We start from the raw sequence: 18001 nt of genomic DNA on the forward strand, positions 1-18001 counted from the left end.
CTGGTTGGCTAGTGACCGGTGGCTGGTTGCTGGTTGCTGACACGAGGGCGAATATAGACCCACTATAGGCTCCATAGAGGAGGAGGACGAGGGGAAGGATTGTGCAAAGAGGATGGATTTTGCATACCTGGACTGACCATGGTCAATCGTCGGGGTAGCTGCTCGTCGAAGGTATTGGCCTACAGGTGCAGCAGCTCCGGTGCGGAGGTAGTGGCCGACGGGGAAGCAGATCCAATGCGCTGGTACAGGTCGACGGTGAACCAGATCCGGTGCCGACGGAAATTGATATAGTGCGTGGGGGAAGATTGTCACAAATACCCTTGAGAGATGGGGTAGTGGTGTGCCTTTTGGTTGAGGGTAGAAGGGTCATTTCGAGGAAATGTTTTCGGCTTCGGTGGCGTATTTGCCACCCATCGAAAATTTCGAACCAGAGGACCCCACGTGTCGGTTTGAATTGAATCCCAGATGAATGGTGCGCGCGATTTGCTAAAATCCAAAAGTGGTCGTATGTAGTCCATATTTCTCTTTTCAATCCTTAATAAAAACTTGTAACTAGTATTTCTCCCACATACTAACTCGAAATTTGATGATTATTTTTAAAAATTTTATATTAAATCACCCTCTTTCCATTAATTTGTGTTATCCCAAAGTTATGTACTGTTATTTAGATCTTGTACCTATCGTGTAGTTTAGTACGCATAAGTACTTAAAAGAAACAACACAATTTTCAAAAAAAATGCAAATATAAGCTCATATTTGGCATTTGTATGGTAAATTCGACATTGTGTCCAAATTTGAAATGTATATGAGTTCACATGTATTGTTGTGTTATGGAAACTTGAAACTTGGTGTTGAGTTATAGGTAACCATGTGGTTGATGTACTCATTTTTGAACAATGTATGATCCAACTTTGTCAAAACCACTTGATTTTTTTTTACAATATTATGAACCTACATTATGTTGCTTTATTAGTTTATACGATTTTCTGACAAACTTTTGATTTTTTTAATTTTTTTGGTAGTTCCTAAGAAATAGATGTTTGAATTACCCACACCAACCAATTGAATATTCATTCCATATGTAGCACTTGGCTTATGCTGCTATATATGATCCTGATTATAATTTTTTTGATATTTTACGGGTTCTATTGGAGGGACGCGTAGTTCAATTTGAACATACTTTTCAAATTACTTGAAAGGTTAAACAGTCAATATTTAGACCGTTGGGTTAAATGGGCCGGAAACCTACCGTGGGCCCTTTTTCTAGTCCAATCCGATTCCTCGTGGCCATTTCATCTGCCCATCGACGGCTGACGATTCAGATCCCAAGTACGGCCGCAACCGGTTGTCGGCTCGGTTGCTATTCTCCGGCGCGGGTTGACTTCTCGTGGAAGCCACGAACTCAATTATTCAAATCGGTTGACTTCTCGTGGAAGCCACGAACTCCTTCAAATCGACATTTGCAGGACCATCGGCGTCCTCACCATTTCCACCACCACTATCTCAGCATGATGCGTGGAGGTTTGTCGTCCCGCTCTAGGCGCTCGCCCCACTCCGACGACGCCGGCAACCTTGGGCACCTGCCGTCGTCCACTGATGCAGGCCACGGAGGGGCTGCGGGCTCCCCACCATGTTCCCAGCATTCTCCGGTGGTGGTGGCACCCTCCTCATCCACCTCCACTGCTTCGTTACCACCTGGGCTGTTGTGCTCCATGGTCAACATTCCTGCTGAGGCATTCGACTCCGAGTCCGACACGCAGACGATGACGGATCCGAACGACGACTACCGACAGGGATATCGCAGAGCAGTACCCCGAGGCCTTGCTCTGCGCATCATCTGCCATGGTGACGGCACCTTCCGGTGCCCTATTTGCCCCGACTTGGCGAACCGATGGACTAGGCCGAATGAGGTCAGGGATCATGTCGTCAGAAAAGGCCAAGTCCCGTGCCCTAAGGGAAGACAACAAGAAGAAGTACAGCCGGCATCGAGTCCTATCTCGGAAGGAGGGTTGGATGCTGTGAGCACTGTCACCATGTGCACAATTAATTTGTGTTTGATTAGGAAATCCATCAGGATTTGAACTAATTTGTTGTGTATGCGTTCAAATTAATGTAATTGTGTTGTCCAATTGTTTGTTGTTCAATTAATGTAATCATGTTGTTCAATTAATGTAATCGTATTGTTCAATTTTTGTTTGAATACAGCTTTGTTTCAGTACAAATATGTCTGAATTAATACTTTATTTAGCTGTCATGACATTGTGGTACGATATTTACGCTTATTGGATGGATATAATGGTTACAAGAAATTTCGCATTATGTAACAGCTTTGAACAGATAGGGGATAACAATTCAGGGATACAAACATTTCACAACTTCAGTGAACAAAATATTGCACTAATTAGTAGGTCTTTGTTCTTCGCCTCAGCAAAATACAGAGAAGGGGCAACAAGCCCATTAGTAATTTTTGTCTAGACTACGAATCGTAGAAGCATCCGGCCATGATCCTGCGCTTGATGGCAACACGAAGGTCCTGTGCCATTTGATATATCTGACAGTTGACAATGCGATCAGGTAAGTTATAAATCAAAATGAGGAGTGCAGGAGTAGCTTATGAGAGCGATCCTTACGACATGCGGCGGCATGAGCTCTCCAACGGCCTCTTCATCGTCAATGTCATCTTCAATGGCACGCAGAATCACTGTGATGCCCTGAAAATGAATCTCATGCATCCCCTCGGCCTATGAGAAAACCATGGTCACTATACATATATATGGAACCAAGTTAAAGCAATAATTCACAAATTCAAAAGCATGGTGCTTCTATATCCAATAAGTCATGGTGCATTTGTCATTCCCAAGCTTAAGCACCATGGTACATCAACGAATTTTGTACATAACAATGCTACATGGTGAATCAATCTAATTAATGAACAAAGTAGGATATGATGATTGTGACACCCCGACCCAGGATTTAATAGGATTAATAGGATACTTATACCAATAAGTTGCAACTTCTTTTCCGGGAGCCGATCTCCAAAAAACTCCGAGGTTAAGCGTGCTTGGCCCGCAGAAATTTGGGGATGGGTGACCAACCGGAACAGGTGCACACGAGTGAGGACAAAGTGTGCAGAAAATACTTGTGTTGGTCTGTGAGGGCAGTCTATGTCCTAGAAAGCAGCCAGATGTAAGTGGGCACGGCCTCGGGGAGGCGGGATGTTACAGAATGGTATCAAAGCCGACTCTCGCGGTTTCACGGGGACGTACGGACGTAAGTGCGCGGGCATGAGCATGGGCGCGTGGGGGTGCAGATGCCGCCGGTATGTGGACAGGCGCGTGGCGGGTCAGTGCGCGGGCATCTAGGATGCGCCGTTGGCACTCGACGAACAGACGTGGGACAGGGACCGTTGGCACTGGACGCACGGACATGGCACATGGGCCATCGGCACTGGACATACGGGACGTGGCCAAGAGAGGATGTTCCTGGCTTGGGATTGACCGATGGGGAGGTCAGTCTCTGTTGACGGCCATTATTTCACGTTCTGACCATCAACTTCTCGGAAATAAATCGAGCTTTACACTATGTTCCATTCATATTTTATTTAATTCTAATCAGTTCCACAAGTTTTAGATGAGTTCTGATTTCAGGAGATTACATGACAAAAAGGGACGAAAATGGGCAAGATCCCACGCCGACCGGCCTCTCCTAGGCCGGCCAGCCTGACACCTCCACGTACACTACCACGTCCTCGATCCAGGAGCAATGTGACAAGCGAAAGTGCATCTGAGCTGAGGATTGGATGTCGGTTTGATCGAATGGACCGAAAGGCTTGCACAAGGATCAGAGGACCCACAACTCAGTGCAAAGACATGTCCAAGTCAGCAATCCACCTCCCTAGAAGATCACAAGCATCCACTTGCAACATCGGTACAATGGAGGGCCGAGAGGAGCCAGAGGGAGGCCTCAGTGCAAAGACATGTCCAAGTCAGCAATCCACCTCCCTAGAAGATCACAAGCGTCCACTTGCAACATCGGTGCAACGGAGGGCCGAGAGGAGCCAGAGGGAGGCCGGCCAGCCTCCCCTAGGCCGACCGGCCTAGCACGTGCAGGCGTTGAGGCTACGCAACTGTCACCGACACCAGGAGAACATCTGAGACGTCCAGGAGAAGGCGGTGGCCAGATGGCCACATCCCCAGGCCGGCCGGCCCCACCTTGCAACCTCTGGCGTCCCGGCTTCGCGTGGAAGTTAAGCTCAACCATCACAACCGCCTCCAACCGACACCACGTGTTTCACTTGCTCAGAACCGACCTTGGAAGGCTATAAATAGAACCCCCATCCATCACTTGTAACACACATCTTGGAGCTCATTTCTCTCTTCACTTTCTAGAGTAGGACTAGTAGTTTGGGAGTTAGAGTCGAGTCGAGCTTGCTCGGGATTCCGGAGTCCTCGGAAGTCTGGTAAAGCTCTTGTATCTTTCTTTCGAAGTTATCAATATAAGTTATCTTCTATTTTTCTGAGTTAGCTTTACTTTCCGTTTTCTTTTATCCTCTCGAGTCTGAATGTTCAGCTCGAGCGCGGAAGTGTATCCCTTTAGCTTAGACTAAGTTATCTCTCTAATAGTCGGGAATTTATCTTACGGGTTTTCTTGCTCGGACTAGAGTATCTCAAGTTAGTGCTCTAGGTTGAGGGGGATTTCTCTCGAATGCCTCGAGAGAAATCCTAACAACGAGTGCAGATGTGGTGTCTGAGCTTAGTGTTAGGTAGAAAGTGTGTTCCACCCCATGGTACCGTTGTGGTAGGCGGTAGGTGGTGAACATGGTTCAAGCAAGTCCGTTGTGTGGAAAGGCATCCGAGGATGCCAATGCCCATCTCTAGAACTTCCTGGAGGTGAGTAACACCATCAACCCCAAGGATACTATGATGGATGTCGTCCGCCTTCGGCTATTCAAGATGTGGTTTTACTCCAACAAAGAGGCTTTCAACATATGGGAAGATTATTCAAATGCATTCCTGGCCAAGTACTTCCCGGTGGGCAAGACTAATGCCCTCCGGAACAAAATCTCCGGTATCCAGCAATTACCGGATGAGACCATCCCAGAGGCCTGGGAATGTCTACAGGAATACATTCAAGCATGCCCACACCACGGCATGGAGGAATGGCTGATCATCCAGAACTTCTTCCATGGCCTGAATCAGCAAGCCAAGGATCACGTAGACGCAGCAGCGGGTGGTTCCTTTCTCTCTCTTAATGTTGCGGGAGCGAAGATGCTGATCGACAAGATAGCCTCCAATCAAAGTTGGAGAGGTGACAAGCAGCCAGCCCGTCCAAGGGGAGTGCATCAGATCGACAGCGTCGATATGCTAGCTGCCAAAATGAACCTTCTCATGAAGAAACTGGAATCTCCGCACAAGGAGGTGAACCAGGTTTCAGAGTCTCGGATGACATGTGAAACATGTGGCGAGACTGGGCACTCGGGCACATCGTGCCCTCTAACTCAAGAGGACGCGAACTTCGTTGGCACCAACAACAACAATCCCAACTCAGGATTCCGTCCTCAACAAGGTTGGAACTCAAAGTCCAACCTCCCCTTCGGAAATCAGCAAGGTATGAACTTCAACAACTTTCAGCCTTCATTAAAAGACATAGTTTATGGCCAGAAGCAAATTAATGAAAACATTAGCAAGAAGTTTCTAATGGCAAGGTTTTGGAATCCTTGGCCTCACAACTAGAGGGCTTTAGCTCTGTTATTAAAAACCAGTTGAGCTTTAACAAGATGATAGAAACTGAGGTTGCTCAGCTAGCCTCGTCCTGTCCTAACGCTAACACGGGAAAACTGCCTGGGCAACCGGAAGTTCCCTCAAAAGAGAACGTTAATGCGGTGACTACGCGTGGTGATAAGTCCACACGGGAGCCACCTTTCCCATCCCCATAGGATGCAGGAACCCGGCGGAAAGCCGTATCCGCCAGCCATGCCAATGCTAAAGAAGAAAAGCAGGAGGAGGTTGTTGACTCCAACACCATTGCAGCCTAGGAAGACCCCATGGAACCCCCTAGAACTTCACGGGATTACCACGATACAACTGCCTTACCGTTTCCAAAACGAATAAGGAAGCCAGTGGCCAACGAACAATTTGGCAAGTTCGTCGAAGTAATAAAGAAGCTATATGTCAATATACCGCTTCTTGATGCTATGCAGGTGCCTACGTATGCCAAGTATATCAAAGATATTCTTGGAAACAAGAGAGCACTGCCCACGACCGAGGTCGTGCAGTTAACAGAAGAGTGTAGTGCTGCTATACTCAATCCTCTCCTGGTGAAGAAGAAGGACCCAGGCTGCCCAACCATCACATGCTCAATCGGGACTCAACATGTTTCTTGCGGCGCGTATTGTTTGTTGACCATAACTAATGAACCCAGTTAGCATAGGGAACATATTCTAAATATATATGAAAAAGGTATGTTTCTTTCTCTTGTTTGAGAGAACTTTTGAAAATATTATTACTGTTATTGTATTATCTTATTTATAGTGAAACTAGTTGGGAAGAAGTTGTTAATAAGAGATTGCCCGGAGAAATAGGTAAAAGAAATTTGCATCCAAGATTTCATAACTGATATTTCTCAAACGCTCTATGCGACATGGGAGCAAGTGTCAGTGTCATGCCTAAGGTGGTCTATGACTGCCTTAATCATCATGCGCTTGCCCCTACTGCCATGTGTTTGCAGCTAGTGGACCAATCGGTTCGCTACTCCGCGGGAGTAGCGGAGAACATTCCGGTGAAAATCCGGAATTTCCTTATTCCCGTAGACTTCGTCGTCCTCGACATGGAAGTTGACACCAAGACACCTCTCATTCTTGGGAGGCCGTTCTTGAGTACCGCAAACGCAAGTATTGATGTGGGAACTGGAGAAATTCAGCTCAACATCAATGGTCAGAAGGAGACATTCACCTTCAAGCCGAAGGTCGAACAATGTTCTCAAGTCAAGACAATCAACCGGAAAAAGAAATCCGAGAAAAAGCCGGAGAAGCCGTCCATCCCACCTATCAAAGCCCTCATTAAGTACGTAGAAAGTCTACGGATTCAAGAGGAGGCGAAGCAAATTAATCTTCACAACTACAGAAATGCGAGAGAAGGATCCAATGTAAGAAATTTCTGGAATCGGGAAAGAAAGAGGTCGAATCAAAACCCACACCCAAGAAGGTTTGGCGGAAGAAAGGGTCGTCGTCAGGAACTCCACCCAGCGACGACAAACGAACCAAAGAGAAGGAGAGTCCAGCTCCGGACTCAAAACCCGAGCCCGCTCCATGAGGTTCATAGTATGTAGGATAGTTTAAATTCTTGCATAAACTTTATTCTATCTCTGCATAAGCATATTTGTTTTCAACCAAAGCATGTTTCAACCAAAGAACTTAACAAAAAATTTCAAAAAAATTCGGCCAAATGTCAGCAGGGGACATTTTGGCCAGGAGCAGCAGGGGACAGCATGCTGGAGTGCATATGGAGCAAGGTTAAAAAGACGAGGTGCAGATCGTGCAGGTGCAGGCCGACCGGCTCTCCTCCCCCGTTCACGTCCCGTCACCACCGAAAGGGAGCACCAGCATCTGCAGAGCTATGGCGTAGACCTTCGCCGTGGCATGTTCACCACCGTGGGAGGCCGGCCGGCCTCACCTAGGCCGGCCGGCCTGGCCTCTCCGCGCTGCTATAAATTCCGACAATGGTGACATTCCTCGACGCACCACATGCTCAGGTTTGCATTCTCCATCCTGATCACGAGCATCTCCTCTCCCTTCCAGAGTTCCTTTGCTTAATTAGGCTCTTTTGAGTTAATCAAGTGGAGAACTCAAGTGCTAGCTCAACCAAAAACAAATAATTTCTGTAGGGTTTAGTGAAGTTCATAAATCTGAAAAATACCAAAAATATTTCCCTTGAATAAAATCATGGAACGCTGAACGACAAGCGTTGTGGTGGTTTAACGCCCAGCAAGAACGACTAACCTTCCTCTTAATTGTCATATCCTTCGAGTATTGTGTGCTAACATTTTGCAGGAACCATGTTCGAGAAAGCCAAAGAAAAGATCAAGAGGATGTTCTCAAAGAGCTCGAGGAGCTCACAGAGTTCATCTTCCTCGCGGGATACTATGTCGGTCGACTCCGGTCGCCATACAAATGTGTCCTGGGAGGAAGAGGAACCTCCAGTAGTCCCAAAGCCTCGTCTCCGCATCAGGTGTCTGACGATGGTCGAGCAGATCACCGTCAAGAACGACTACAAACGGGAGGCCCTGGAGCTACTGAAGAAGCAGAATTTTGGCCATGCCAAGAGGTTCGAATGTCGCTTCCTCATGAAGACAGGACTCAAGCAGGACATGAACAATGCCCTCACTACCGTCAGATGGGAGAACTTCGCCGACATTGTTGAGCCAGGTTCGCAACACTTAACTGTGGAGTTTCTGATTTCTCTTGCCGTTGAAGAAACCGGTGCTGAAACTAAGGTTTATTTCCATCTCTTCAATGAACAATTTGAAATGAAACTAAAAGACTTTAGCATCGCGTTGGGCTTTCATAAAAGATGCATCCTTGACCCCAATGAGCTTGCTAAGAAACATCGTTATGACCGAAATTCATGGTGGAGTGCAATATCAAATGAACCGGTGAGTAGCAAAAACAGCATAGTCTCCATCCATAATCCTACCCTGAGGTTCCTAGCCAAGTGGCTCGCCATGGTCGTGCACCCGCGTGCAGACCTTCGCCTCTGCAGCTTGCCCGAGCTACAGTACTTGTACGCCATGGCAAAGCAAATCCGCTGCTCTCCAGTCAGAACCATGCTCGCTCACTAGCAGAAATGATCTCTGGCAAAAGCCCCATCGATATGACCTCTCTGGTCACTCGTATTGCGAGGTACATTGGTGTGATGGATAATGCCGAGGTCACCTTCATGCCAGAGACCGAGGCATTCAGGTACGAGGTTGACCTCGAGCACTTCGTGCAGGGACACATGATGTGCGAAGGGCCCAGGAACTCTATCTTTATGTGTTACCCCGGGTATGATAGGGAGATTGAGCTTCCACGCCCAAGACTCTCTCTCTCTCTACGTAGTGAAAAGCCTAACCTTGCAGATGGAGAAGAAAGAGCCCGCGTGACAGAGTGTTGCAGGTCCACAGACGAGAAGCAGAACCCGGCTGGACCAACAAGCCGGAGCAGGACCATCACGTCAAGCACCCCCGGCCCCCACCACTGCACAGCCCGGACCATCTACTCAGAACATGAGCTTCGAGCAAGCATATGGGTACTATGCCTATGGCAACCCGAGCTCGTTCCAGGCCGGCAACAGTGGGTATGCTGGTGATCAGGGACCTTACTACCCCCCAGGTATGCATTCATCTTATGGTCCACAGGTGGGTCCTTCGGCATCAGCACGCTTCACCTATGAGGACCCGATCATACGGAGCATCTCCGACCTCTCGAGCCAGATCACCACACTTGGCACACAGCAGCAGCAGATGCAGGACACCATAGCACACACACCAAGCTGGCGCAGCAGAGTTGGGGGCTGACTTCGGCCATGCATTACAACGTCTCCAACATGTTCATCCACATGGGGCTGGATCATCAACCATCCCAGCCGTACTATCAGCATCAGCAGTACGAGCAACCTAAACAAGAGGACAATGATGATGAGAACGAGGAGGAGGAAGAGGAGGACCCCGACGAGAAGGATCAAGACTTTGATGAGGAGGATTGAGCTTCTTCGAAGCTTGGGGGGTCGTACCACCAGGTAAGTCACCACATCTCGCCCGTTTTTCAGTAGCCATGCCATAATAATTACGCATATAAAATAATAATAATAATAATAATAATCTCTTTTGAGTGGAAATCCGTGTAAGCTCTTGCTTTGGAGATGATGAATAGTTGCTCTGTTCATGCCTCGTATGTGCCTCGTTTATAGCTTTTTACTCTCCTAATACATGAGCTAGTTGGCACATTTTAGTTCCACTAAAAAATGGTGGAGTGGAGGCATGAGTTTAATTTTCGAAGTCTAAGTTGTTGTGGGATTCGAGATAGCCCAAACCGGATTTAAAACTGCTTGCTCTAGTAGGGAACCTCTCGGAATCTTTTGAAAATTAAAATTTTGGTGAAGGTTGCCCACATGGTTATAATGACCCATCCAGAGCCTCTCGTGCTATTTAAACCGAAATGAGCCTATCTTGAGTTATCATGAGCTTTATTTTAAATATTTTCACACTAGCAATTAATATCCCTTAATGGAAAGCTAAATTTTAAATTTACTAAGAATTTTGGAAGGATAGAAATCCTACTTAAATGAATTCTTACAGCACTAACATAAAAAATTTTAAAATTCACATTTTTCGACTTTATAACATTCCGGAAATTTCCGGGATGTTACACCACAGGTGAGCACTCCTGACCTCCCTCCAAGTCTCCCCCTCCTTCAATTTTATCTTTCCACTTCTCCACCGAGCATGCACCTTGGCCATGGCGCCGCCTCCACTCTTGCATGTCGCCGGCTGCCATGGAGCCACTTCAAACCCAATCGAGCCCCAAAATAGGATGACCAAGGCCTATAGATGCCTTCCCGTGCCACTAATTTGATCCACAAGCTCATAGGAAGAAACCCCCAATTTCTCACCGCTGCCACCCTCAATCTCAGTTGAGGCACTGGTCTGCTCCAATCACCGGACGCTGCAATGGGGGCAGAGGCTAGGGCCACGAACGTACGCCGATGCGAAGGCCAGGGCGGCAAGCGGGGGCCGGAGCGTCGGTGTAACACCCGGTTTATAAAAGAACATAAACCGAGCAATCATATACGTGCCAGGATCAAGTCACACGTATATACAACAGAATGAACGGTATATCAAAGCACATATCACGTAAAAAGACATAATAAAGCTGAATACGAATGTTATTTATTACAATAATGACAAAAATGTCTGATACAGCGGAAGCGAAGTACAAAAATACGATAAAGCTCTCCGAAGCTGAAGCAGGGCGCCACAGGGACGTCGACTGGGAGACGAAGCACCTAGAAGTCCTCGTAGTCCTGGTAGCGCTGGACGAACTCCCTCGTGTCGGCAGGAACTGAGCAGCAGTAGCGTAGCTAAGAGGAAAAAGTAGAGAAGAGGCAAGGGTGAGTACACAACTTGTACTCAACAAGTATAACACAAACTATGAGGCTCTAGGCTGGCTGACTCAACTGCATTAGCTTTTAAGTGTTGGCAAAATTTTATTAAAGCTGTTTACTACGAGTTGATGAATTACCATTATCCCAGTTACATAGTAATTAATCAGAATTAATTATGTAACTACGGAGAACCATACCAAGACCAAGCCACCAAGGTAACCCCGAGAAGCACCTCCCTCGTCGGAAGGAGATAACTCCACTAATCAAAAGGAGGATCTGGGCCTGCTCATAACCGTGAGCACGGCTAGTATACCAGTTTTACACTCTGCAGAGGTTGCACATCTTTACCCACAAGTCGTGAGCTACGCCAGATGTTCATCACACTTCCTTAGGTGAGATGGCCAGCGACTCACTACGAGGCCTTTACAAAGAATCTCGTTGGTAAGGCGTAACCGCGAGAGTTAGGTCGGCGACGATGGGGCCCACCTCACGGGGGTACAAGCACAGGTACACAAACCAAGCACAGACCAGCCGGAGGAGCAGGGACCATTGAAGCTTACTACTCTTGCCCCGCAGGTAAGTTACTTCAAACCAAAAAGATCTAATTATTACGCCAAGTCTATCCCATTCTAGCCTTGTGGTAGCGCTGTTGTCCCAGGTTGTCGCTCTATGAACCGGTCCTTATGGAGAGTGGCCAACCAAGCACTAAGCACCTTGCTGGCCCCCTAAACCATGTTTCTATAATAACCATCTTTTAACGAGACGTGAGCCACTCATCCACACAGAGGGCCACTCTCAGAATTAAGTTCAAGTAAACCATTAGTCAAATTAATTAAAAAGGACCAGAGTGTGTTATAGCGCAGCAACCTAGCACAACTAACCCAAAATGCAACCCAAGGATATATATAAAGGATATAAAGTGGCTAGGAAATCCTTATAGACATACAGTATTAAAATGCAGTATGAATTTGTATTTAAAGATGATAGGTTGTTCATGTTATACTTGCCTTCCTCGTACTGCTCTTGCTGCTGCTCAAAGTGCTCGGAAGATGGCTGCTCCTGGTACTGGTACTGAGGCTCCTCAGATGGATCAACGTCTACTCACAAACACATGGCCAAAACAATGCACGATAATAAGCATACAAGCAAATACTAACAAAAACTAAGAAACAATACATCAATACATAAAAACAGCAAGAAAAACTAAGCTAAAACTATTCTACTCGTTACAACGATCGCGTGGATATAAAGAACGCTAAAAACGGAGCTAAAACGCGTTTTCTAGGCTAAAAACAAGTTCTAGGGGCTTATTTGTAAGAAAACTGAAGTTCCAGGGGGTTTTCTGCAAAAACCGAGGGCTAAAACGTAATTAAACTAAAGCGTTAGGGTCTAACTTGCAAAAACACGAGGACAGGGACGGCGGGCACTATTTCCGGAAAGAGCAGGGACCTAAACATTAAAAACAGGACCTATACGTAATTATTTTTGACTAAGGCTGGACCGCGGGTTGATTGTGGAAAACCTCAGGGGCTCTTAAGGAAAATACACAGGCCGAACCGTTATCTTTGATTCAGGGCGCTTGGATCTAGATCCGACGGCTCAGGGTGGCTCGGTCCTAGATCTAATCTAGGCCGTCGCTTTCGGATCGGGTGGCTGGGGGGGTTTGGGCGCGCGGGGCGGCGGCGCTGCTCACGGAGCGCGGCGGCGCGCGGCCGCGGAGCTGCCGGAGTTCGCCCATCCGGCGCTCCGGGGGTGGGTTTGAGCCAGGGATGGGCCGGGAAGCATGCACGCGGTATGCGCAAACCACTGAGGTGTAAAGCGGGGCGTTGCGGGGCTGGGAGAGGGAGTCTCACCGACAGGGGTGGCTCGGCGGCGGTGGAACAGCGCCGGCGAGCGTGTTCGTGCCGCGAGGGTGGCCTACGGGCTACGACAACTCGTGCAATAGGAAGAGGGGGCGGAATCGGACGGGGCGCGACGCAGACGAGCCGGCGGCGAGCTCAGGCGGAGGCGCACGGACGGAGCTCGAAGGAGGGCCGCTGCAGGGTGTCTCCGGCTCCTAGAACTCGTGATCCGGCCCGCGAAGGTCCTGTGGAAGTGTTCCAGGGGTCAATTAGGCACTAGAGTCGACGGCGGTGAGAGAATTGGGCGGGCAGCGCAACTCACCGTTGATTGTTTAGGGCGTGATTCCGGCGAGGTGGGGCCTGGGCTCCGGGGCAGAGAGCTTGGGAAGCTCGCTGGGTGCACGGCGGTGCTCCTGCGAGGATCTTTCGGGGTGGAGAGGCAGCCTAGGAAGACCCCATGGAACCCCCTAGAACTTCACGGGATTACCACGATACAACTGCCTTACCGTTTCCAAAACGAATAAGGAAGCCAGTGGCCAACGAACAATTTGGTAAGTTCGTCGAAGTAATAAAGAAGCTATATGTCAATATACCGCTTCTTGATGCTATGCAGGTGCCTACGTATGCCAAGTATATCAAAGATATTCTTGGAAACAAGAGAGCACTGCCCACGACCGAGGTCGTGCAGTTAACAGAAGAGTGTAGTGCTGCTATACTCAATCCTCTCCTGGTGAAGAAGAAGGACCCAGGCTGCCCAACCATCACATGCTCAATCGGGACTCAACATGTTTCTTGCGGCGCGTATTGTTTGTTGACCATAACTAATGAACCCAGTTAGCATAGGGAACATATTCTAAATATATATGAAAAAGGTATGTTTCTTTCTCTTGTTTGAGAGAACTTTTGAAAATATTATTACTGTTATTGTATTATCTTATTTATAGTGAAACTAGTTGGGAAGAAGTTGTTAATAAGAGATTGCCCGGAGAAATAGGTAAAAGAAATTTGCATCCAAGATTTCATAACTGATATTTCTCAAACGCTCTATGCGACATGGGAGCAAGTGTCAGTGTCATGCCTAAGGTGGTCTATGACTGCCTTAATCATCATGCGCTTGCCCCTACTGCCATGTGTTTGCAGCTAGTGGACCAATCGGTTCGCTACTCTGCGGGAGTAGCGGAGAACATTCCGGTGAAAATCCGGAACTTCCTTATTCCCGTAGACTTCGTCGTCCTCGACATGGAAGTTGACACCAAGACACCTCTCATTCTTGGGAGGCCGTTCTTGAGTACCGCAAACGCAAGTATTGATGTGGGAACTGGAGAAATTCAGCTCAACATCAATGGTCAGAAGGAGACATTCACCTTCAAGCCGAAGGTCGAACAATGTTCTCAAGTCAAGACAATCAACCGGAAAAAGAAATCCGAGAAAAAGCCGGAGAAGCCGTCCATCCCACCTATCAAAGCCCTCATTAAGTACGTAGAAAGTCTACTGGATTCAAGAGGAGGCGAAGCAAATTAATCTTCACAACTATAGAAATGCGAGAGAAGGATCCAATGTAAGAAATTTCTAGAATCGGGAAAGAAAGAGGTCGAATCAAAACCCACACCCAAGAAGGTTTGGCGGAAGAAAGGGTCGTCGTCAGGAACTCCACCCAGCGACGACAAACGAACCAAAGAGAAGGAGAGTCCAGCTCCGGACTCAAAACCCGAGCCCGCTCCATGAGGTTCATAGTATGTAGGATAGTTTAAATTCTTGCATAAACTTTATTCTATCTCTGCATAAGCATATTTGTTTTCAACCAAAGCATGTTTCAACCAAAGAACTTAACAAAAAATTTCAAAAAAATTCGGCCAAATGTCAGCAGGGGACATTTTGGCCAGGAGCAGCAGGGGACAGCATGCTGGAGTGCATATGGAGCAAGGTTAAAAAGACGAGGTGCAGATCGTGCAGGTGCAGGCCGACCGGCTCTCCTCCCCCGTTCACGTCCCGTCACCACCGAAAGGGAGCACCAGCATCTGCAGAGCTATGGCGTAGACCTTCGCCGTGGCATGTTCACCACCGTGGGAGGCCGGCCGGCCCCTAGGCCGGCCTGGCCTCTCCGCGCTGCTATAAATTCCGACAATGGTGACATTCCTCGACGCACCACATGCTCAGGTTTGCATTCTCCATCCTGATCACGAGCATCTCCTCTCCCTTCCAGAGTTCCTTTGCTTAATTAGGCTCTTTTGAGTTAATCAAGTGGAGAACTCAAGTGCTAGCTCAACCAAAAACAAATAATTTCTGTAGGGTTTAGTGAAGTTCATAAATCTGAAAAATACCAAAAATATTTCCCTTGAATAAAATCATGGAACGCTGAACGACAAGCGTTGTGGTGGTTTAACGCCCAGCAAGAACGACTAACCTTCCTCTTAATTGTCATATCCTTCGAGTATTGTGTGCTAACATTTTGCAGGAACCATGTTCGAGAAAGCCAAAGAAAAGATCAAGAGGATGTTCTCAAAGAGCTCGAGGAGCTCACAGAGTTCATCTTCCTCGCGGGATACTATGTCGGTCGACTCCGGTCGCCATACAAATGTGTCCTGGGAGGAAGAGGAACCTCCAGTAGTCCCAAAGCCTCGTCTCCGCATCAGGTGTCTGACGATGGTCGAGCAGATCGCCGTCAAGAACGACTACAAACGGGAGGCCCTGGAGCTACTGAAGAAGCAGAATTTTGGCCATGCCAAGAGGTTCGAATGTCGCTTCCTCATGAAGACAGGACTCAAGCAGGACATGAACAATGCCCTCACTACCGTCAGATGGGAGAACTTCGCCGACATTGTTGAGCCAGGTTCGCAACACTTAACTGTGGAGTTTCTGATTTCTCTTGCCGTTGAAGAAACCGGTGCTGAAACTAAGGTTTATTTCCATCTCTTCAATGAACAATTTGAAATGAAACTAAAAGACTTTAGCATCGCGTTGGGCTTTCATAAAAGATGCATCCTTGACCCCAATGAGCTTGCTAAGAAACATCGTTATGACCGAAATTCATGGTGGAGTGCAATATCAAATGAACCGGTGAGTAGCAAAAACAGCATAGTCTCCATCCATAATCCTACCCTGAGGTTCCTAGCCAAGTGGCTCGCCATGGTCGTGCACCCGCGTGCAGACCTTCGCCTCTGCAGCTTGCCCGAGCTACAGTACTTGTACGCCATGGCAAAGCAAATCCGCTGCTCTCCAGTCAGAACCATGCTCGCTCACTAGCAGAAATGATCTCTGGCAAAAGCCCCATCGATATGACCTCTCTGGTCACTCGTATTGCGAGGTACATTGGTGTGATGGATAATGCCGAGGTCACCTTCATGCCAGAGACCGAGGCATTCAGGTACGAGGTTGACCTCGAGCACTTCGTGCAGGGACACATGATGTGCGAAGGGCCCAGGAACTCTATCTTTATGTGTTACCCCGGGTATGATAGGGAGATTGAGCTTCCACGCCCAAGACTCTCTCTCTCTCTACGTAGTGAAAAGCCTAACCTTGCAGATGGAGAAGAAAGAGCCCGCGTGACAGGAGTGTTGAAGGTCCACAGACGAGAAGCAGAACCCGGCTGGACCAACAAGCCGGAGCAGGACCATCACGTCAAGCACCCCCGGCCCCCACCACTGCACAGCCCGGACCATCTACTCAGAACATGAGCTTCGAGCAAGCATATGGGTACTATGCCTATGGCAACCCGAGCTCGTTCCAGGCCGGCAACAGTGGGTATGCTGGTGATCAGGGACCTTACTACCCCCCAGGTATGCATTCATCTTATGGTCCACAGGTGGGTCCTTCGGCATCAGCACGCTTCACCTATGAGGACCCGATCATACAGAGCATCTCCGACCTCTCGAGCCAGATCACCACACTTGGCACACAGCAGCAGCAGATGCAGGACACCATAGCACACACACCAAGCTGGCGCAAGCAGAGTTGGGGGCTGACTTCGGCCATGCATTACAACGTCTCCAACATGTTCATCCACATGGGGCTGGATCATCAACCATCCCAGCCGTACTATCAGCATCAGCAGTACGAGCAACCTAAACAAGAGGACAATGATGATGAGAATGAGGAGGAGGAAGAGGAGGACCCCGACGAGAAGGATCCAGACTCTGATGAGGAGGATTGAGCTTCTTCGAAGCTTGGGGGGTCGTACCACCAGGTAAGTCACCACATCTCGCCCGTTTTTCAGTAGCCATGCCATAATAATTACGCATATAAAATAATAATAATAATAATAATCTCTTTTGAGTGGAAATCCGTGTAAGCTCTTGCTTTGGAAATGATGAATAGTTGCTCTGTTCATGCCTCGTATGTGCCTCGTTTATAGCTTTTTACTCTCCTAATACATGAGCTAGTTGGCACATTTTAGTTCCACTAAAAAATGGTGGAGTGGAGGCATGAGTTTAATTTTCGAAGTCTAAGTTGTTGTGGGATTCGAGATAGCCCAAACCGGATTTAAAACTGCTTGCTCTAGTAGGGAACCTCTCGGAATCTTTTGAAAATTAAAATTTGGTGAAGGTTGCCCACATGGTTATAATGACCCATCCAGAGCCTCTCGTGCTATTTAAACCGAAATGAGCCTATCTTGAGTTATCATGAGCTTTATTTTAAATATTTTCACACTAGCAATTAATATCCCTTAATGGAAAGCTAAATTTTAAATTTACTAAGAATTTTGGAAGGATAGAAATCCTACTTAAATGAATTCTTACAGCACTAACATAAAAAATTTTAAAATTCACATTTTTCGACTTTATAACATTCCGGAAATTTCCGGGATGTTACACCACAGGTGAGCACTCCTGACCTCCCTCCAAGTCTCCCCCTCCTTCAATTTTATCTTTCCACTTCTCCACCGAGCATGCACCTTGGCCATGGCGCCGCCTCCACTCTTGCATGTCGCCGGCTGCCATGGAGCCACTTCAAACCCAATCGAGCCCCAAAATAGGATGACCAAGGCCTATAGATGCCTTCCCGTGCCACTAATTTGATCCACAA

At 47.7% G+C, this 18001-nt stretch overlaps 1 protein-coding gene and 1 non-coding gene across 2 annotated transcripts; one reads left to right on the plus strand and one right to left on the minus strand.

Annotated features, from left to right (window-relative positions):
* Positions 1 to 5045: 5045 nt before the first annotated feature.
* LOC120653154 lies at positions 5046 to 5152 on the minus strand. Its single transcript, XR_005666834.1, has one exon. It is a non-coding gene; the product is annotated as a small nucleolar RNA R71 (small nucleolar RNA).
* An 8880-nt stretch (positions 5153 to 14032) lies between these two features.
* On the plus strand, positions 14033 to 14500 carry LOC120647952. Its single transcript, XM_039924748.1, has one exon. The coding sequence runs from the start codon at positions 14033 to 14035 to the stop codon at positions 14498 to 14500; it is 468 nt and encodes a 155-aa protein (XP_039780682.1).
* Positions 14501 to 18001: the final 3501 nt, after the last annotated feature.

Source organism: Panicum virgatum, chromosome 9K, assembly GCF_016808335.1.
Source record: "Panicum virgatum strain AP13 chromosome 9K, P.virgatum_v5, whole genome shotgun sequence".
Classification (NCBI taxonomy): domain Eukaryota; kingdom Viridiplantae; phylum Streptophyta; class Magnoliopsida; order Poales; family Poaceae; genus Panicum; species Panicum virgatum.